The sequence below is a fragment of the Epinephelus lanceolatus genome, chromosome 21, assembly GCF_041903045.1.
Source record: "Epinephelus lanceolatus isolate andai-2023 chromosome 21, ASM4190304v1, whole genome shotgun sequence".
In the NCBI taxonomy this organism is placed as follows: Eukaryota; Metazoa; Chordata; class Actinopteri; order Perciformes; family Serranidae; genus Epinephelus; species Epinephelus lanceolatus.
In genome coordinates this window covers 22,837,547-22,860,095 of record NC_135754.1, presented here as the reverse complement: position 1 = coordinate 22,860,095, position 22,549 = coordinate 22,837,547, and the positions used below count along the sequence as shown (strand labels likewise).

At 41.3% G+C, this 22,549-nt stretch overlaps 1 protein-coding gene across 1 annotated transcript in view; it reads left to right on the top strand.

The window, feature by feature from the left end:
- Positions 1-22,549, top strand: part of LOC117259840 (voltage-gated delayed rectifier potassium channel KCNH4-like) — a 67,979-nt gene that overhangs the window by 29,076 nt on the left and 16,354 nt on the right. The window contains exons 5-11 of the mRNA XM_078163264.1: positions 14,047-14,287; positions 16,128-16,285; positions 16,677-16,878; positions 19,232-19,426; positions 20,177-20,376; positions 20,657-20,906; positions 20,997-21,211. Of these exons, the coding sequence (XP_078019390.1) occupies positions 14,047-14,287; positions 16,128-16,285; positions 16,677-16,878; positions 19,232-19,426; positions 20,177-20,376; positions 20,657-20,906; positions 20,997-21,211 (1,461 nt within the window). The remainder of the gene's footprint in view (positions 1-14,046; positions 14,288-16,127; positions 16,286-16,676; positions 16,879-19,231; positions 19,427-20,176; positions 20,377-20,656; positions 20,907-20,996; positions 21,212-22,549) is intronic.

The window sequence follows — 22,549 nt, the reverse complement described above, 5'->3', positions numbered from 1 at the left end:
GCGAGCTTATCTGTTTTGAGACTGGAAACAATATGGCAGCTGGCTGGTCACAAACGATCTTATACTACAGTTTAACAGTAAGAGTGAGAAGTAGGCAACACAGTAACGGAATCTTGGTTTATATTTGATCAGCACTGCCAAGATTTACAGTTTGATTGTAGTTTGAGAGAGTGGGGCAGCTCTCTGAATCTGCTTCTATACTCTTTGTGTCAGTGTTGGCGGGCAAACAAAATAGTGAGAGTACAATTTGTAGTTTGAGCAGCAGCCGTAGGACCATGGATGTGTAAAGAGAACTGGATCAGATTTTTGAAAGCTTGCACCCAACCATGCCCGTAAGCCTCAGTTCCAGAACCGACCAGTTACCTGTCATTATGTCTAAGTCAAACCTGTACCTAGGCTGACCAAACGTCCTCTTTTGCCCGGACATGTCCATTTTTGACGTCCTGTCCGGGGCGTCCGGGGGGTGTTTATAAATTGATGATAATGTCCGGTTTTCTTTGTGTGTGTGTGTGTGTGTGTGTGTGTGTGTGTGTGAATGGGTTAGAGTGCGGCACGGGCTGCATATTTCTGTCCGAACCCGAACCGAGCCCGACATTATTTAATGACTAAAGCACTGAGTTTGTGTCACACAGTTGTTATGGTTACAAGCTATTTAACAGACCGGGCGTGCGCCGTGGGTGCTCCGCGGAGAGGGAGACCTCCATGTTTGAGACGGGAGCGGGAGGCGGGAGGTCCGAGGCTTCCAGCGAGAGGAGAGGGAGAAATGTTACAAAATAAGATAAAATAGGAAAAACCTGTCTCCCTCTTTTATTTAATTTTCAGCGTTTAATCAAGGCGGAGGCGGGCGGCGGGAGGTCCGAGACTTCCAGCAAGGGGAGAGGTAGAAACAAACAGCCAATGTGTGTGTGTGTGTGTTATGTTCAGGTGTTGTCACGTAAATAACAGTGCCCAAGCAATAAACAGGACAGACAATAGGATTTTATTTATTTTTACACTACATTTTCACTGAAATCTGACCGAATCCGACCCAAGCCCGAATACAATTTATACATTTTTGACCGAACCCAGCCCGACGGGACCTGTCGGGACCCGTCAGGCTCGGATCGGGTAGCCACACTCTAGTGTGTGTATGTGTCCCCTATCTATAGGGGCCTATCTGAATTTCTGTCTTTGAGAGATATTATTTTGTAATATAACTGAATTTTCTATCCATACATGTAAACTTTAAATATATTAGAATTATAAGGCATCTTTGAGTAAACTGCGAGTATCATTTAAGTAGGCTATCTTGTGGCCGGGCTGAGTATCCTCTTTTTTGTAAATCAAAATATGGTCACCCTACTTGTACCCGCCTGCAATCGTTAATAAAAGTTCCACAACCCAACCCACACCCATGATTAAACACACATGCTACGGTAGGGTGACCATATTTTGATTTCCAAAAAAAGAGGACACTCGGCCGGCCACGACATAGCCTACTTAAATGATACTCGCAGTTTACTCAAAGATGCCTTATCATTTTAATATATTTAAGATTTATATGTATGGATAGAAAATTCAGTTATATTACAAAATAATATCTCTCAAAGACAGAAATTCAGATAGGCCCCAATAGGGGACACATACACACACTAGAGTGTGGCGATCCGAGCCCGACGGTACCCGATGGGTCGGGCCAGGTTTGGTCAGAAATGTAGCTATAAATTGTATTCGGGCTCAGGTCGGATCCGGTCAGCTTTCAGTGAAAATGTAGTGTAAAAATAAATAAAATCCTATTGTCTGTCCTGTTTACTGCGTGGGCACTGTTATTTACGTGACAACACCTGAACATAACACACACAGACACACATTGGCTGTTTGTTTCTCTTCTCTCCTCGCTGGAAGTCTCGGACCTCCAAATAAAAGAGGGAGACAGGTTTTTCCTATTTTATCTTATTTTGCTTTATGTCTCCCTCTCTTCTCACTAGAAGCGTCGGACCTCCCACCTCCCGCTCCCGTCTCAAACACAGAAGTCTCCCTCTCCGCAGCTGAGCACCCACGGCGCACGCCCGGCCTGTTAAATAGCCTGTAACCACTGTGTGACACAAAGTCAGTGCTTTGGTAATTAAATAATGTCGGGCGCGGTTCGTGTTCGGACAGAAATATGCTGCCCGTGTCGCACTCTAACACACACACACAAACACACGGAAAACCGGACATTATCATCAGTTTATAAAAAACCCCCGGACGCCCCGGACGGGACGTGAAAAGCGGACATGTCCGGGCAAAAGAGGACGTTTGGTCAGCCTATGCTACGGTCACTCACATTAAGCTAGGTTCTCCGTTCTTGAATTACAAATCCAGCGGAGGAAAAGTCTCTTTCACTGACTGTGCTCCAGGATGGCGAAAACAATCCACGCAATCACTGCCAGGTTAGGAAACATTTAAGCCTGCTCCTTCCACCACCATAAAACCTCAAAAGGATCCTTCTTGGGTATCTTGAACTCGATGTAAGCTGCAACCTCATCCTAAGGCTACAAAGTTTCACCACTGGAGTCCACCATCTTGACAAATGTGACAAGGGGGTCAAAGGTTCGACTTGTGTTGTTAACTTTCAAAATAAAATTAATTGCGGCTTGATAATAGTGATTTAGATGTCAAAGTATTACACGTATATTTTTGTTCTCACCTGCTGCTCGCCCACGTGTGGTTCATTTTTACCCGTGCCCCTGACTTTATATTATATACAGCACAGCTTTTTGTGGTTACCCAGCAGGTACCAGACATGGTGCAAGACCCTGATCAGGATACAGCGTTGGAAGCAGGACCCTGTTCATTCATATGAAAGCTGCTCAGTGGGGCATTAGGCCAAAAACATTCAACTGTCATGTGTAAAATTACCCAGATGATCAGCTCTGCTTCCCCAACATTGGGCCCATAGAGCAAGCGCACTAGAGACTTCTGCCGGCTTCTAGTTTAGCACTTTGCTACCTTTAATGAGCATAAAATGATTTAAATGTGGATTTTCTAGACTTTCCCAATGTCATCGGACCAAATGGATTACATCCCTATAGTGAAATGAGTAATTTCGTGGAGGTTGTGACTCTCACAAAAATGTTTCCACTAAGTTACAGACATTTCTTTCACAATTTAAGTCTATGGGAAAAGTCTTTTTGGGCCCAAAGGCATCATGTGACAGACTTTGAAGTTTTAATTTCAGTGTTTACCCCCACGAAAACTGGCTTCAAAGCCCAGCACACTTCCTGGGGGCCTGCCTAGAGCCAGGGAAGCTTTGAGCTGAGAGGGAGATCTGAGCACTGGTAAGATGGAGGGAAGTTTACCAGTGCTCATTTACACATACTACCCACATTGTTACGATACAAAGCTGGTTGAACTTGGGCAAAGTATCCCTTTAAGCAGTGGTGTAGTGGTAGTTGATGAGGTGGATGTATTCCTAGGTAGATGGTTAGGTTACAGAGAGGGAAGTATATTCTCCTCTATATTTCAATGGCTTTTTGGCTGATTGGTGTGTATACTATCAAATGTAAGGATTTGCTGCTTTTCTCATATCATTTATATCATTGTTACATAAAGAACTTTGGGTTTTTGAATATTGGTCAGACAAATCAAGCAATTTGAAAAGGTCACCTTTGGCTTTGGGAAATTTTGACTAACATTTTTTTTAGTTTTGTGACATTTTTAGACTGAATGATTAATGGTTTAACCCAAAAAATAAGCAGGTCAGATTAAAAAAAAAAAATACACACCCAAGTTGCAGTGATAAATACCCTGACATGGACCTGACCTGCTTCCTGTTTACACCTCCAAAAACAAAAGCTCTGCTACTGCTGTCAGGCCTGACTTGCATGCGTCTTTATGGGAATCAATGTGTTACACCTCCCCTCTGTTTGCCAAACCTCCTGCTGCCTTTTTTCCATCCCCCCTACTTACAGATGGCACTGTTCACTGACACCATACACACACCTGTTCTAATAGTGCACACACATGAACCTCCCCAAAAAAACATTCACACATATACACCACACAGTGACTGATGGCTTCAGATGAACATATGGTAAAACATCAACACATTCAGGATCACATGCACAATATTTATCATTCAGATTTTGTTCCAGCGCTCTCGGCAGGAGCCGGTGTTTTCACACTGACATGGTTTCTCTTTCTCTCTTGCACATCTAGATGTACAAAATGTAGGAGTAAGAAACTCAACAATCAGAGTTAATGTGTTCACAGCCTGCTCGCTGTGTCTCATTCCCTCTGCTTTTGGCACAGGCACACACCCTCCACTGTTCTCCCATGCTACCTCTACCACAAGGCTAATTACCATTGAAAAGTGTTTATTTATTCTCACTGAGATCATATTTGTGTCCTCACAAGAGGACCAAAAATTCACGAACTCATGATCTGAAAGAAATATCACACTGTACATAAGAGAAACTTCAAAGTAGCACAGTAAACACAGTATAATCAAGATCCTGCATCTTAGATCTAATAAACTTTTTCACCTTTCGAGTCACTTTTCACTGACTCCACGCAAAAGAAAAAGCTGGCACATTTGCCTAATTTATTTGCAACCTTAGGAACCGGTAATGGCGTGCAGTACGACTGTAAACAGTAGGCGCACATTCAGAACAAACTTGTGTTGATGTCGCATATTAAAAATGTAGGCAACCTGTGTGTTCTCTGATGCAAAACAAAAACATGTAGCAGTTAGAATACAAATCAGATCTGTGTCTGTAAGGGACTGTTTTGTTTTGCCTGGGTCTTTCTGACAGCTCACTGGACTGTGTCTTGTGATTCCATCAGTGACTTTGGAAAACCTTTTATCTCGCAGGCCTGCCACCAGTGTTAAACAGATACAATGCAGTTTGCATGAGAATGAGATCCAAAGCATGCACACTCGAGATTAAATGTGTCAGAGTTTATTTGTTTGCTTGCATGGGCTTTTCCTCACGCCTCACTGTCTGGATTGTGTCTTACAGACTGTATATCTGTGCATGTTGCATCATGATAATATGGTCTCACATACACCAGTCAGCTTTCCTTAAACAGCCATTTTCCAAAAGTCTAGGCATCAGCCTTTATGACACACAGTTTCCCTGGACTGTCCTGAGACGGTACATTTCATTTCATAAAATTGCCTCCTCATATAACACAATGATATCATAATATCAATTCTGAGTGAAGCTACTGCTGCTGATAGTAACATTATACCAAAGAGGAAAATGATTGGAAGGCAGAGACGCCCCCAAAACGGTTGTCTTTTTTGTTTTGGCACCAGTTGCTTTATATTAAATTCATCATCACAACAGGGATGAATAATAGAGATGGAGTGTACAATAATATCTGAAAAGGTAAGAGGAAGATGAAGAGAAAAAGACAAGTAAAGACAAGAGTAAAGCAGTTTGACATATATTCAAATGTTTGAGCCTATGCAGTAATTAAGATATATGTATTTTTTGGGGGACACATTGCCCCCCACATTTTTCAAATATGCTCAAAATGTCTCCCCAGTTACGATCACTTACTACAGGTTCTAATATTATGGTGTACTGCAGTTCTGTGTGTGGTTTGTGCCAGTGGCATTGCCGTACCCCAGCAGAAGCTTGACTGCTGTAGGTACAGTCAACGTCAAACACTGTACTGTCTCTGTTTTTCATTATAGAAATAGAATGTAATGTGAGTGTTACGTAGGCTTTATCACCATCAACTGTTATAGTTTTTGTTAAGTGTTACAATGTCATAAAAATGCAATAATAAAGGTCACAAAAAGTCATAGTATATTATGTTATAAAAAAAAAGTCATAGTGTAGTATGTTATTAAAAAAGTCATAGTATAGTATGTCATAAAAAAGTCATAGTATAGTGTGTCATAAAAAAGTCATGTATAGTATTTTTTTTTAAAAAAAACATCATAGTGTAGTATGTTATTAAAAAAGTCATAGTATAGTATGTCATAAAAAAGTCATGGTATAGTGTCATAGATATATATACGTAGATGCCGCATTCAACGGTACTCCTCATTGGAGCGATACGTCAACGCGGCCGCCATCTTGCCCAGGTGGAGCCGCGCTGCCTAATGCATGTATGTCTATTGAGGCAGGAGATTATTTATGATTAAAATCATCATTACTCGCTGAATTCTCAGCCGATTTTCATGCGGTTTGGTTTGTTACAATTGTCAGACATGTAGTTATGATACAGGATACTTGGTTAAATAAAAAATGCAGTTGTTCATACCAAAATATTTGATCTTATCTAGATAAAGTAACAGTAATAGTTCAACAACACATTTAAACTAAACTTTCCCCATGTAATAAATATTCTTTTTCTTACTAGATGTACAATGCCCACCATGATGTCATTTAATTATTAATTTTGACTATAAATGTTTATTCACATTTCACACAATGTGCAAAAAATAGTGTATCAGCAGGGTTGTGCCGAGCTGCAGTGTAGATTCTGATTAACAAATGTTGGTTTTGTACAAGTGAAAATAAATGACTTAGAGATGCATGTTTACACAAAATTTTGCTTTAATCTCATATGTATAACACCACAGTGCTCATGGGAGCCTGGACACAGAACTGTTTACATTATTAGGTCATATTTACAAAAAATACAGTGTACAGTAGCTAGTATTATTTTTAGGAGTCTGCCCAGTCCTGTTGAAGTCCTCAGGTCTGAAGTGACAGCTGCAGATGACTGAGGAGTCACTCGGGACAAAGTCCTTTCTCCTCACTGCTGCTACCCATGCCCGTCTCCTATCTGTGTTTTTTGGGAAACTACACACAAAATAAGTGTGTCAGAAAAACGCAGTTCCACATCATTTGTAGTTACAATTCAGGCCACAAGTTAACTACTAACGTTATACTGCGTTATGTCACGTTGGTGCCATGAAACAGATAGCTGACAATTTGGAATAACACATACACCGACATAGCTGTTTGACAAAGCATCATAATTTTATAAGTAATATTATATAAATGTTAACCTTTTTTCTTTAAGTTGTGTGACATAGCGTTAGCTTAATTTGGCATTAGGACCAGATCAGGACAGTTACTTTACTTCATTAGCTTAAAAGAAGGATCACTTTTTGAGATATATATCTCATTAAACATGTTCATAACAGTAAAATATTGTAAAACAACTTCTTACCTGTGGAATGTTAGTCCCTTCTGCTTGGTTTTAACACTTCTTTCGTTTGTACACCCAAATGCAGAGCAAAAATGTGGCATTTTTGCCGAGTCTGACACGGGTCTGAACCGGTCAGAGCACCTAGGCAAGACGGCGGTGGTATTGACGCATCCCACAAGCCAGGGTGTGGCATCTATGTATATATATATATCTATGGTATAGTGTGTCATAAAAAAGTCATGTATAGTATTTTAAAAAAAAAAAAAAAAAAAATGTCATAGTGTAGTATGTTATACAAAAGTCATAGTATGTCATAAAAAAGTCATAGTAGGCTATAGTATATCATAATAAAGTCATAGTATGTCAAAATCTCATGGTACAATATGTCATAAAAAGTCATAGTATATTATGTAATTTAAAAAAAAAGTTATGGTATAGTATATAAAAAAGTCATGATATCGTGGGGTAATTCCCCCCAGACCCTGCTCATGAGTTAGGTCGCAGAAGGTGTGGATTTAAAATGGTGCCCCCAATGTGAAATAGGTGATTACAGCCCTGTTTTCGCACGTTCCTAATTGCCAACGTTATATTAAACTGCAGGTAACCATAGTAACAGCTCCTTATCTGAATGTCAGTTAGCTAGTTTAGCTAACTTTCGATTGTTAAAAAATAACCTTGCTTAAAAAATAAGGCTAAAGTAAACTCTTTACTAAAGCAAATAGCAATTGGAAACAAAAATGCCCTTTTGTGAAGAGTGCATTAAGGTAAGTAACACAATATAATACTGTGTAGGGAACTGCCCTGTGGGATTTATATGTAACGTTAGCTAACGAGTGTTAACTGCCATCTCTGGAAAATTAGCCAAGTCATTAGCCTTCACAAAGCAGCTATTTATTAATGGAAATGAAAAGAATAACGTTATGCGTCTGGAGAGTCTTTAAAGTCCGGGTAAAGCAAAAAAACTGTATGTTATGAGTTTGTCACACCACAGAAAATGTAATAAATAACCCACTGCACAGTGAGAGCACCTCCTTAGCAGCTAACGTTAGCACTAAGCAAACTATGGCAGCAGTGCAGCAACTGCTAAGGCGAATAGACTGGACGGTATGTTCATAACAGCTATTTTGCATGGGTTTATATGATTGTGGCAACTAACTGAGCTAAGAGAGCTTGTTGACAGCATGGACGGATTGTGACACTAAGCCTCAGGACACAGACATGTAAAAGACCCCACCACACACCTGTTGGTGATCGTCATTCTGAGGCTCTTTTTGGTCATTTTGAGTTATTGTGTAGTGGTTTTAAGTGTCATTGCGGCCATTTAGTGTCTATAGTGTTTTTGTCTCTTGCTAGTTTTTCTGAATCTTTTTGTGGTTGTTTTACATCTCTTTTTAATTTGTTTGGACTCTTATTGTGCTCATTTTGGGTATATTTGTGGACATTTTGTCTCCTTGTAATATTTTTAAAACTGTTTTTTTTTTTACATCTCCTTGTAATTGTTTTGAGTCTCTTTGTGGTCATTTTGTGTCTCTAGTATGTTTGTCTCTTAGCTAGTCTTTCTGGGTCTCTTTGTGGTTGTTTAACATCTCTTTGTAGTTGTTTTGTGTCTCTTTGTAGTCTTTCTGAATCTATGTTGTTGGTTGATGTCTCTATGTATTTGTTTGGACTCTCTTTTTGGTCTTTTTGTGTCTCTTTGTGGTCATTTTATCTCTTTGTAGTCTTTTTGAATCTCTTTGTGGTTGTTTTACGTCTCTTTGTAGTTGTTTTGAGTCTCTTTGCGATCATTCTGAGTCTCTTTTTGGTCATTTTGCATTTCTTTTTAGTTTGGAGTCTCTTTGTGGTCATTTTGTGTCTCTCTGAAGTCATTTTGTCTCTTTTCATAGTCTCCTGGTTGTTTTACATGTCTTTGTAGTAGTTTGAGTCTCTTTGTGGTCATTTTGGGTTTCTCATCGGTCATTTTACATCTCTTTGTAGCTATTTGTGCATCTCTTTTGTATCTCTTTATGTTTTTTGGATTGACTTTCCAACAAAAATGTTAAAAAAAACACCATTCCAGGGCTCCTAGGTTTGGAGTCTCTGTGATCATTTTGTGTCTCTTTGCAGACTTTCTGAATCCCTTTGTGGCTGTTTAACGTCTCTTTGTAGTTGTTTTTGAGTCTCTTTGTGGTCATTATGCATTTCTTTGTAGCAATTTGTGAGTCTCTTTGTTGCTGTTTGTGTCACCTTTGCATCTCTCTGTGGTCTGTGATTGGCTCTCCAACAAAAACATGTTTAAAAAAAACAACAACAAAAAAACACTTCAGACAGAGGCTCTGGTCCAGGGGCCCCCTGACCCCTTGGTCCTTGATAGGTGCACTTAGTAATCCATCCCGGGTTGAACGTAACTCAACAATGAGTGTTACAATGTGTTCACAGCCTGTTCTCTGTCTCTTATTTCCTCTCCTTTTCACACTTGCACACATCCTCAAATGTCCCCTTGTGCTACCTCTACCACCAGGCGAATTACCTTTGTAAAGTGTAGTTGTTATGAGTCTCTTTGAGGTCATTTTGCATCTCTTAGCAGCCATTGTGAGTCTCTTTGTAGCCATTTGTGTCTCTCTCGCATCTCTTTGTTCTTTGATTGACTCTCCAACGAAAAATGTTAAAAAAAAACAAAAAAACACTTCAAACAGAGGCTCTGGTCCAGGGCCCTTCTGACCCCTTGGGCCTGATAAGTGCACTTAATAATCCATCACTGGTTGAATGTAGTGAACTTGCCACTCACACAGGGGATGAGACAACTTTTAGGGGGCAGAAACATTGACAAACTGGTCAACTGTCTAACCCTACCATGCAGTAGTGTATAGTTACCAGTCTTTTAACATGTATTTTCTTATGTTTTGGAAGAAACCTCTGATTTTACTTAACCAGGACTATACACCTTCTATTCTCATGCTGATTTATACATTTTCTCTCCCTCTCCATCTGTCACTTTCACCTCTGTTTGGCTTCATCCCTCTGGATCCCTCTGTCTTTCCATGTATTGTGTGTCTGTCACTCTGTGGTGCCCCCAATTTTCTTCTGCTTTTGAATAATCTCTCCTGTTCCCCTTGTCTTTCCTACTGCGGTGCAAATATTGAAGCCCTCCATCCACTCCAATCTTGAATACTTAATGTTTCACAAGTGCAGTTTTAAAGCACTCGTACTCAACTTTTCTGTACGTTAATACTTCACTACAATCCAGAGGAGAATGCTGTCCTTCATGTTACATATATAATCCATTATCAGGTTAAAATATAAGATTAAGTAACCCACAAATATATAAAGAAGTTAGGATTATCTCCACCTCAGTCAGCTACAATTTAAAGATGATGATTACACAATAATTCGTCAGTAATGAAAATAAATTGTGATAATATAACACTGAAAATGGCTATTTTTCTGCCTAATGAGAACCTTTAATTTTGATATTTGGGGTTTTTGCTGATGATACTGCTTAGATTTTAACTTCAACTTGTAATAGTATTTTGTAAGAGTATTTTCACATCGTGGTTTGCTATTCTTTAAGTTAAGTAATGGATCAAAAATACTTCTTCCGCCACTGCCATCCTCCCACTCCGACTATATTTTTCCCATTCTGTTTTCATTCTTTTTGTCTGTCTCCCCCTCCATCTTTCTCTCACTTTGTCTCTCTGTCTGTTTCTTTCTTTCTGTCGGTCTCTCAGTAGCAGTTAGCTAACAATGTCTTCCTCTGCCTCCACACCACAGCCAGCCAGATCTTCTCTGACTAGCTCTCTATTTGTAGCCCATCAGCCTGCCAGGCAAAGAAAGAAAAGGGGGAAGCTATACTTTTACTTGACATATATCTTTAGATAAGAGCCCAGTCATAAAACAGAGAGATACAGAAGTGGGGAGGAATTGATTTTTAAGTACATAGATATAATTTACAAGTGGAAATCTGTTAACTGATTTCATAAGCGCACCTTGTGCACCTTCCTTTAGGGCCGCAGAGGTTGCATATTTTTTAAATGGTTTACCACACACTACATCGCCTCCTCAAAAACAGGTTGAGCTTGAGTTTTTCTTTGCCTGAAGGCTCCTTACCAAAACACAAACACTCTGAGTTGTTGTTTTGTCTGTTCTGGCAGATTTGATGCTGTCAGCCCATGAGTGTATCAGCTACTGTATAACTAGGCACGCTGACAAGTAGCTCAGTCGGCTTGATTTTAAGCATTTTCCCAGAGGAGAGCCACTATTGCCTCTTTTCACTTTAATGCAGGGGCTATGAATCTGGAGGCATTTTTCAAGTTATGATTCAAATACTCTTTTGGCTGACTGTGAAACACAAAGCTCGTAGTTTGTGTTCATGACCTGCGCGCTCACATCTTACTTACCCTCAGTTTATCATGTTTTCTATTTCTTATTTTTGCCCTCTGCACACTCACACACAAACACTTTGAGACAGCGAATGTTTATCTGTAGTCTCTCGCTGTAACACAATTTGAAAGAGAAATTGTTGAAACTGGATATTGCCAAGTGTTGTAGGTGTACAGTAGTGATCCTACAATCATATAAAAAGTACAGAGCAAAGCAGAGTCATTTGAGTCATATTTGCTTACTTGTGGACCTGTGGTAATTTTACAGTTTTATTGTGCACTCCTGCTGCATTGTTGGAAAAAGGGTGAAGCATTTTGGGTGTAAATTAAAGCCTGAGATGCCTCTGTAATGGATTCTGTGCTTGAGGCAGTGCTTGAGTCACATGCTGTGTGCATCCTCTTTCCCACCAAGGACAGGCTTTTATGCCCAAAGCATCCTGGGAGATGTAGTTGAAACAGTAAGCTCTGAGCTACAGCGTGAGTTAATGAAGTGCGAAGACCAGCTGTAGCTGTGTGACATGCTTGTCCCATGTGTCCCCGCAGTGCTGGGCTTTTCTTTTCTAATCACTGGGATGTGCTCGGCTGACCGCCTCGAGTGCCAAAGGTCGGGTGAGCGCACTGACCTCTGTGTCGTAAGGCAAATTAAAAAGAAAAAAAAGCAGTCCAGCTTTTGCTGACATTGCTTGAATGATCTTTACAGTGGTTACAGCTGTTGATGACAGTCAGCAAGGTCTCTCTGCTAGATTTTCCACTGGTGTTACAACTGACTTACGGAAAGATACAGTGTGTATTTATGGGAACGCCCGCAAAACGTCATGTCCTTCTCCGACAAGGGGGTAAAACCATGCTAAAGAGTTGCTGTGTGGCTCTCTGTATGTCAAATAAACTGAAACATCTAAAGTTAAGGAGTATTTTTTTTTACCTGTTCCCAATTCTCCTATGTTTTTGTGTCTAAGAGATTATTAGGAACAACCTTTTTTGAAACCGGTCCAGTATTGAGTGAAAGCAACGGGCAGGCTGCAGTGTAAACACTCCAGACATGTCCGCTCGGTCAATTTGCGTCCACTTAAAGGGCTTGTTTTTGACATTACAAAAAAAAAAAAGTTGTACAAAAGACACGCACATCCCAACGTCCAATGGAGTGGGTGCTGGACCAAAGAAACATCTGGCAAAGTGAAAAACAAAAACAAATAAGTCTGCACACCAAGAAGCTCCCATTTAAAAAGATTTTATTGACAAAAAAACAATATTTTTAATGCATGGAAATCCTTCTAAACGGGAGCTACTTGGTGTGTGGACTTTTTTGTTTTTTACTTGTTTCTAACACTGACAGGCTCAGATTGCTATTATAAGTGTCTGACAAGATTATTGAAAGGATCCCTACAGAGAAAAGCCTTTTTTATCAAAGAATAATGTTTTTGTTAACCAGAAACAGCCCCAAAATGGCTATCATCAAACTCACCAGACTCCATTTAAATATACAGTCATTCCTTCATTCGTACAGTAGCGTGTCCTTGTTCTTTGATACTTCTCTCATTTTTAAATACAAGAAAAGGTTGTCCATTGCCTCCGAACAAAATGTTAGTCTGTTCCCTTCAAATGAGCCTCAGAGCCCCTACAAGGAAATCTCCAGCTAAGACTTAATTTACCAGCCTCCTTGTTGCTTGTCTCACCTGTTTGTGAAGTGGCCACATTGTTCTTGGATGAATTACTGCTCATTTATCTCTCCTTTCTGTTTCCCTCTCACCACTGTCAAGCAGGTAATATCTTCTCCTCCCGTCTCCTAAACCTGGTTAAGGCTATTATGTGCCAAGTGCACGGCCACATTTGGAGAGCCGCACTCTTATTATGTGCCAAATGGGTTCCCCAACTCATCAGTAATAGCAATTTATGCTCTCTGAGATTGGATTTTCTCAATAAAAAAATTAAATGAGTGGAATGAATAAGCGTTGCTCTCTGAAGTAACAGCAGCTGATGGCCACTGTACTGTGACACCTGAGACTTAAAACACTAATGGCATTTGGAGGGAGGAAGTCAAGCCAAGGCCAAGTCATGTATGAGATTAACAGGCGTCATTGTAAGTAATACGTTTCCCCCTCACTGACCACAATCCGCTCTCTATGACTTTGTGTTATTACTGCATGGCCATTTAAAAGGTTTATCACTGTCAATAAGGAGGCTGTCAAGAACAGATAACCAGCAGCATTACCATATCTGTTTCACTTGAGTTGCCTAGCGTACTGAATCATCAGCGGTCAGAGCACAAGAGTGACTGCTGACATTTATATTGTCTGTTTCTGCAAAATCTTGGCACGGCAGTGTCCATCTGATTACCATTTATTTTCACAGCACTCCACCTCATGACCATCTGGTTATCACGTTATTCATTTATGCAGCTTCTTCGATGTGCTTTGTTTGTTGTGTATATTTATCAACATATGCTTGAAATTCAAGAGGTTATTGAGGGTGAGTGTGTGTTTATGTATCCATATGCATATGGCTGTGTGTGTTATCTTCCCGAGATAATTTTGCACGTCTGCCTGTTCTCTTACAGGGCATTATTGACAAGCCTTCGATACCAGAGTACAAGGTGGCAGCAGTCCAGAAGTCGCGCTTCATTCTGCTCCACTACAGCGTGTCCAAAGCCCTGTGGGACTGGCTCATTCTGCTGGCCACCTTCTATGTGGCTGTCACCGTGCCCTACAATGTCAGCTTTACGCCGTATGATGACCACGTCACAGCTGCGCGCTCCACCATCGTCAGTGACATCGTGGTGGAAATGCTCTTCATTATAGGTGAGAGCTGAAAAGAAGAGTGTACAGATTCTTACCTGAAGTTCTTGTGCTGTGGCTCAACTAAGCACTAGGTTCAAAAGAATATTCTCTCTCAGAACTCTCAACATCTGAATCATGGTAATATTTTAGCGCTTTGAAATTATTTTGAATCATGCAGCAAAGTGACATTTTTATCCAGTATCTGACCATTTTCTCGCCATGAATGGCAACAGGGCAGCAAGAGCCACCGAGTCATCTTTTCCCTTGAAAATACTTCCAGTTCCAGGGAACCTGGGTATGGACTTCTCCCAGTTGGTAACGCATGGTTAACCTCCAAAGGAAGGCACCCATGTCAAGAAAGAGGGGTTGTCCTCCAATAGAAACTCTTTTTCCACCAACATAGAACAGGTTTCATTCTGGTTTGCGCACCTAGTTTCCTTCGGTTTAAGCATTTCAACCAGAAATAAATTGGTTTTGAGCCCAAAAAGTTGGTTTCCAGCCAAAAAATAGGAGGTTTTCCATGACCTGAATTGAGAACTGTGATAACATCAGTGGCTGTGCCATATTCTGAAGATTGGAAAGAAAGGATGGAGTCTTTCACATAAAATTCCTCTGTGTCTTCTCATCATTAATAGTTGGTCCATGCTTGTTTTTTGGATAAAAAGCTCACGTGAAATCAATGGGATCCGCCGTCTTGCCACTACTGTTCACTTGGGTTGTGCATTGTGCAGCGCCCTCCATTGATAGCACATCCTCAATTACAATGGTACTGCTCAAAACTGGTGGAAATGCTGGCTGGTTCATTAGATAGCACCAAGGTTCTGTGAATCCTGGACAGAACCGATTTAAAAAAAACAGCTATTATGGTGCAAAGGGGGTATTACTGTAAATTAACCGTGATTACATTTGGATTTCATGACTGAATCGCTCAGTTTGGCACAAAGAGGGGGTCACCATCTATGCTTGGGGGAAACTATTTTACTTGGTCACTACCCAGACTTTGTTTGTTTATTGTAAAGTCGTGTAATTGAAAGATAGCAAGTTAGAAAAATGAAAACTGCTTCATACAGCACTCTAAATAAGGCATGCAAGCCAAAATCATTCAGGGAATAAAGCATATTGGGCAGGAGGTTTCCAGTGTCTTTAACTTTGATGATTTTTGGCCTGCACATTGCTGTGTGTGCTGTCAAAAAATAATCGAAAATCTTTATTTAATTTTGCCAAAAATCATTCCCAGCATCTTACCTTCTTTTAGCTTCTCATATCCGAAATTTGTATTGAGTGATGAGCCAACATCTCTGCAAATATCGACAGCTTGGATGACAGATGAGGTTTTCTACATCAGACCACACACCCAGAGGTCTGCCTGTTATGTGCTTGCTACATTTCTGATGCTAAGATGAAGATGATCCGCCTGGCAAACTCGCTGATCCATATGGACGCCTTAAAACAATGACACATTCCAGCTGTTTCACTTTTTCATACATGGTCCATTTCTTTTCATTTATACAGTTATCATTTGAGATTTCCATGGCTAAAATTGGTACACTACCAAATCCATATTGAGAAGTGTGAATAACAAACATGGCGTGGTCTAAAGTATCACATACATGTAAACTACTGGGATTGAATCTGAGCTTGTGACCTTTCACACTTTACTTTTTCCTCATTATCTGTTCTCAGGTTTATTTTGTGGCTGAATATAATTTGTAGCTTCTTAAAGTATGAATGAGGATAGTGATAGTGAGATATTAATCCACACCCCTGCAATTGTGTGACATCTTCCAGTTTGAATAATATGAATATGACTATACGTCTACTCTATGGGGGTAAAATTCACTGTCAACCTTTGTATTTTCAGACATTATCCTGAATTTCCGCACTACCTATGTGAGCCAGTCAGGGCAGGTGGTGTATGAGGCGCGCTCCATTTGCATTCATTACGCCACCACCTGGTTCTTTGTGGACTTGGTGGCTGCCCTGCCCTTCGACCTGCTGTATGCCTTCAACATCACAGTGGTGAGTACAACTGGAAAATAATATATTCAGCCTTCTCTTTTTCACTGCCCTCTGTGACTGCTGACACAAGCAGCAAATGGATTACTTCTAATTATTTCCCCCCTGAAATGTTTAGCCTTTGGAAGTAGACTACCTTGCATTCCACACGGCTGCTGTTGTTACTTCCTGCCCACCCGCCTGTGTGACGAGTTCTCCCTAAATAGAGAATTTTGCACAGGATAAGCACATTTGTTTGAGCAAAGAAGTCGCTGCTTGTCCAAGCTGTTATAGTCAGCTGTGTATATGCAGTAAATGTATTTCCAGATATTTCCAGGAAGAGGGATTCACTTGCTTTCTTCTTTTCTCTGTCACTGTGCCCCCCCCACCCCCCTTACTTTTCAATGCTCTTCAGACCTCTTTGGTCCATCTGCTGAAAACGGTACGCCTGCTGCGCCTCCTTCGTCTGCTTCAGAAGCTGGACCGCTACTCCCAGTATAGCGCCATGGTGCTGACCTTACTGATGTCTGTGTTTGCCCTGCTGGCACACTGGATGGCCTGCATCTGGTACATGATTGGGCGCAAAGAGATAGAGACCAATGAGGCCTGGGACATTGGTGAGTCTGACTGAGGCCTTGCTGAAGAGGAAGTGTGATGGTCAGGTTTGTTGTTTGATTCCATAAGGGTAAAGGATAAATGAAGTACCATGTGCCATCATTTATTCACTGCCCTCTGATATTTTATTGAAGTGCTCATTTCACAACTTAAGCACAATGCTGACTATGCAGACTTGCCTCAGCCCCTGTCTACACTTACACAGATATTTTTGAAAATGGATATTTTCCCTATGTTTTGTCCTCTTATCCACACACAGACAGAGTTTTAGGTCGCTTTCTGAGATGCAGTTTTTCAAAATGTAAAATGGAGCATTTGGGAAAAGATGAAGTCATCTCCTCAATTGGTGCATACCCGTTGCTGCTTTGTGTAATGAGCATATGCCGGAAACAATTACAACAATGGTCGGCTTCCGCTCTGCCAACATTTTGTTAGCACTGTCTGCTCTAATGACGACTTTACAGCTAAACTTAGTATTGCTGCACCATTTCATGGACAAACAGAGGCATCTGCTGCACCCAGTGTTTTTGTTCCACTTCAGCGTCTGCAGTTTTAAGTCCAGCAGAAACAACAGTTTTAGATCAGGCCTGGTTGAATCAGAAGATGGTGGGACACTTTCCAAAGTTGGGCTGTTGTCGATGAGGAGTGGAAGGAAAACTTTCAAATGTCCAGATCACTCTTATGTTCTAGAGATTTCCTTCATCCTTGAATTAAATGTAACTCAGAAAAGTGATGTGACCTCCAGTAGGTGTTTTAAAAAAGGTCAATTTAGGTCATGTTTACATGAAAACCATCTGCTGAAAATGGAATTGTTTCTCATTTTTATTTTGAAAAAAGTTCTGCATTCAGAAGACAACGTTTTGATAACAATCGCTGTGCACACGGATCCACAAAAATGACCAAAAACGCTGTAATATACATGCCAGGCCAGTAGTTGGCGGTGTGACTTTGTAATGAAACAACACGGCGGTGATGTATAAACAAACAAAATGGCAACCACATGAACATTTGTCTGGACGGACGATGAGGTGGAGTTGCTACAGTGAATCTACACTTTGCTGGAGAAGTGTTGATAAATTCAGTAGGGTAAGCAGCACAAACAGAACTCGGGAGTCCACCATTGTTGTTGTGATGGTCGACTTTCTGATCAAGTGACTGGAACCACAATGCGCATGCGCGAAAACTCTCTGTTTTCAGAGGAACTGGAACTGAGGACTGGTTTTCAAAACGTTGCGTTTTCAGGCACCCAGAATGCCGCTGTCGTGTAAACGATCAGCCAAAACTCAACGAAAGTTTACTTGTCGTACGAGCAGGGCCTTAGTCTGCATACTTTACAGTAGACTGCCAAAAAACAGCTAACGTCAGCAAGCATTTAGGGTCTTTTTTGCATTGTAGTTTGGAAAGAATTCATTTGTAAAACGGAAAATATCCATATAGGTGTAGACAGGGCCTCAGATACCATAGGTGCTGTGTAAGTCAGTTGTTTTCTTGTTGAAATAGGCAGAAATTCCATCACATAAGACCAAAGACTGGATTTTGCTTGTGTTGTGTCCCCACTCAGCTATAAATAGTCATGGCTCACCTATTGGGATGTCTAGCTCTGCTCAGTGGTGAGCTGGTGGCAAACACCATACTCTGGCACTCTAATGAGGACTGTCTGAAACCAGATCAAAAGCTGATATAAAAAATTGCTGGTGGGAAGCAGGGCTGTAGTGTCTTGTTTGTGTCACTGTTTGAAAATGGCTCAACATGGAGACCAGAGAAAGACCATAATAAAAAACTGACGGGCTTTTCTAGTCTAAAAATTAATCTGAGAAATATTGGAGAGCTTGTCTTATTATTTATCCAATGCCTGCGTCAGATCAGAGAGTGTGATCATGCGTAGGGTTTTATTACAAACAAAATGTCTACAAGCTCGTTCAGTCCTGCAGCTTTGCCACTAAACATGTTTTAACCACAATCAGCAACACTTGTACTGTGGCATACAGCAGAAAAATCAAACCCAGTCAGCCACGTGTGTTTCTATTTGTGTGTATGTCTAATTGTGCACACATTTGTGTCAGTATATTCTGTCCATAGGGAGGTTAGGTCATACCTGCTAATTAACACTTGGCCTTATTTATCCCTGGAGGAGCAAATCTAATTCTGTCCTGTCCCGCATCGACACGCCTGCCTCCTGGCACTGCTGAAAATCTCTGACACACACCACATGCACCTCTGTCTCTCTTAGACCAGGTATTGCAACACCGTTCCTGCCACTCCCGTCCATCTCAGAGCTGACAGAGGACACACACACACACAACGTTACCATAACCTGTGGACGTTGTTCGCTCATGCTCTACCTCTTCATTCAAGGGTGGCTTCATGAGCTGGGCAAACGTCTGGAGACACCCTACATCAACAGCACGGTGGGCGGCCCGACAGTGCGCAGCTCCTACATCGCTGCCCTTTACTTTACCCTCAGCAGCCTGACCAGTGTGGGCTTCGGCAATGTCTGTGCCAACACCGATGCTGAGAAGATCTTCTCCATCTGCACCATGCTCGTCGGCGGTATGTCTGACACCAGGGTCCTTTCTCCCTCTGGCGTCCTGGCATAACAGTGCCTCTGTTTGGCACACCAGTGCAAGAGATTCAGCAGGAAGTGGGTTGGATGGTTTGGCTAACCTTTTAAACGCAGCTTGTTGCCATTTTTATATACCAAAGAACAGATTATTTTAGCTGAGGTGGCAATTGTTGGTACAACAACCCAATTATTTTAATATTTGGATTTTTTTTTTGTTTTTGCCCAACTGCTTGCTGTAAATTACCATGCCCCCTGTGTGGATCAATAAGGAAGTATACAGTAACAAGAGTAGATGATTGGATACTGGCCAGTATAGGGTTATATCTTTATTTATAAGTGTTTGAAAGGAGTCAAAAGTAAAAGCCATCTCCAGATTCATATTTGGTGTTTCGCCTCACTATATTTGTGTTTCTTTTCGGTACTGTGTCTCCTCCTCCTACACGCCCATAAATGTCCCAAACACAGAAATTCAGAAAATACAGGCAGAGGTCTGAATCTCTGAAGATAAATACACCGCCACACACTTCTAGTGGGTCATAACTGATGACTAGGGATTACTTCTTGTTTTTTAGGAAAATCTCACATAGTGTGTCTTTAATCCTTTTCAAATTGTGATAGGCTAAAAGAAAAACCCAAGAATAAAATGTCACATGGTATTATTTTTACCTAGAAATACAAATATTCAGCCTTTATATTACCATTTACTGTCTTTAATGCTGTTTGCTTCCATCACACAGCGCTGATGCACGCCCTGGTCTTCGGTAACGTGACGGCCATCATCCAGCGTATGTACTCGCGACGTTCCCTCTACCACACACGCATGAAGGACCTGAAGGACTTCATCCGTGTCCACCGTCTGCCCCAGCAGATCAAACAGCGCATGCTGGAGTACTTCCAGACCACGTGGTCTGTCAACAACGGTATAGATGCCAACGAGGTAGGATTCCCTTTCATTGTTGTTGTCACCTAATACTTTTGTACACGGCGCTGTCTGCCCTCGAGAAACTTCAGGGCGAGGTTTAGATTTGCACTGAAACCTGTTCAGTCATAACCCTTTGCAGCTGTAATTTTTTATGATCTCTCACAACACATGGCCGCCTGTACACCATCAATTGACATCCTATTGAAATTCAAAAGAGGGTAACTGGTGGCAACACAGTCCGTTCCCTAATTACCAATGAGTGTCACACCTCATTACATCTGTCACACATCCCCAGCTCCTGCACGACTTCCCTGATGAGCTGCGGGCCGACATCGCCATGCATCTGAATAAGGACATCCTCCAGCTGCCGGTCTTTAAGGGGGCCAGCCGTGGCTGCCTGCGCTCACTATCCCTCCATATTAAAACCTCATTCTGTGTCCCTGGGGAGTACCTCATCCGTCAGGGGGATGCACTGCATGCCAACTACTTTGTCTGCTCCGGGTCCCTTGAGGTGCTGAAAGACAGCATGGTGCTGGCGATATTAGGTTTGCATTGTGGTTGGGACTTTTTTATACTATGCAGAAGATGCTCATGTAGCGAAACAAGATTGTGAATATTTACTGTTTTGATTTTAGGAAAAGGGGACCTGATTGGATCTGACCTGCCTGGAACTGACCAGGTGATCAAGACCAATGCTGATGTGAAGGCGCTGACCTACTGTGACCTCCAGTATATCAATGTGCGTGGCCTAAGGGAGGTGCTGGAGCTCTACCCTGAGTACGCCAGCGTGTTCGCCTCCGACATCCACAACAACCTCACCTACAACCTGCGTGAGGGCAGCCAGGACGAGGTACTAAATACACAATCGCACACAGTCATTCAACATGTTGGTCTTGTCAACTGAGGCACTCTGCTTTTCACAATGGATTTCAACCTGAGTAATTGTTAAACTTTGGTGAAAAGGAGTCACAAATTAGGCCTTTACTCTTTGATTCTAGAGGGCTGACACCAGTACTTCATGTATACTGTGTCAAGGCCCAAACACACTGAAAGCTAGAATTGACGTTCATTAGTTGATGTTCCTATGGTGCGCTGCAGGCCTCAGATTTAAAACGCCAGCACCACAGAACCAGCAGTACATTGGGAAAAGGTCGCCATTTATATGTAGGCAGGCACAAGTTTGAAAGAGACTAGCCATCATATTTCATCTCTTTTCTTCTAGTAAAAGTCACAAAATGCTCAGCTAATTTTAACACAAGTTTTTCGCTAAGCTAATGGAACTAACCTCGGCTGTTGTGTACTCTCTCTGCACGTCCACCTCTCTGTCTGTCCGTCTCTGATTCCCTGATTTAGGTCCACATTTGGTGCTCTAAGATTGAAACAAGGTCGGAGTAGGGGCATCAAAGCATCTCACAAGGCTTTTGGTGCCTGTTTGGCCATTTAAAACAATAGGTGTTCTTCAAAATGTGTGCGTCAGATGCTTGGTGGGATTGTGAGACAAGGGGCCCTTAGGCATATTGATGCAAAAGGCTCCCTCCTACATAGGATCAAGACACACATGCTCTGTGCTATTTTTAATTTATGTTTTTTTGTTTGTTTTGTGTCTCTTTGTAGTTGTTATGCATCTTTTTGTGGGTTTGTTTTTTTACGTGGTAATTTTGTGTGCCCTTTTGGTTGTTTTGCATCTCTTTGTAGTTGGTAGACGTGTTTTTACAGGTTTTGTTTTTCTTTGTGGTAATTTTGTGGGCTCTTGTGGTTGTTTTGTGTCTCTTTGAGGTATATTTGTGTCTTTGTGGGATGCTTTGTGACTCTCAGTTTTTCCTTTGCATCTCTTCATGGAGTTTTTTGCTCTTTGAGGTCATTTTGTCTCTCTTAAAGGTAATTTTTTGTCTCTTTTGGGGTGTATTTAGTGTCTTTTCAGTCATTTTGTGTCCCTTTGAACTTTGCCTATTCAGTAATCCATCCATGGTCAGATGCTTTCAGGGGGTTTGGGTCTTCAGATGGCTTTCTAATGTTCTCCTATTACGCATTTATCTGGTGATCCTGTATTCTTGCAAAAGAAATGGACACAGACATCAACCTCGCTCCGCCTTTACCCCTTCATTTGACCATGGTATAGAGCATACAGCACACCAGACAACACATTTGTTCCCCCCTAAGGTGCCTTTGTCACTCTCCTTGAAACTTG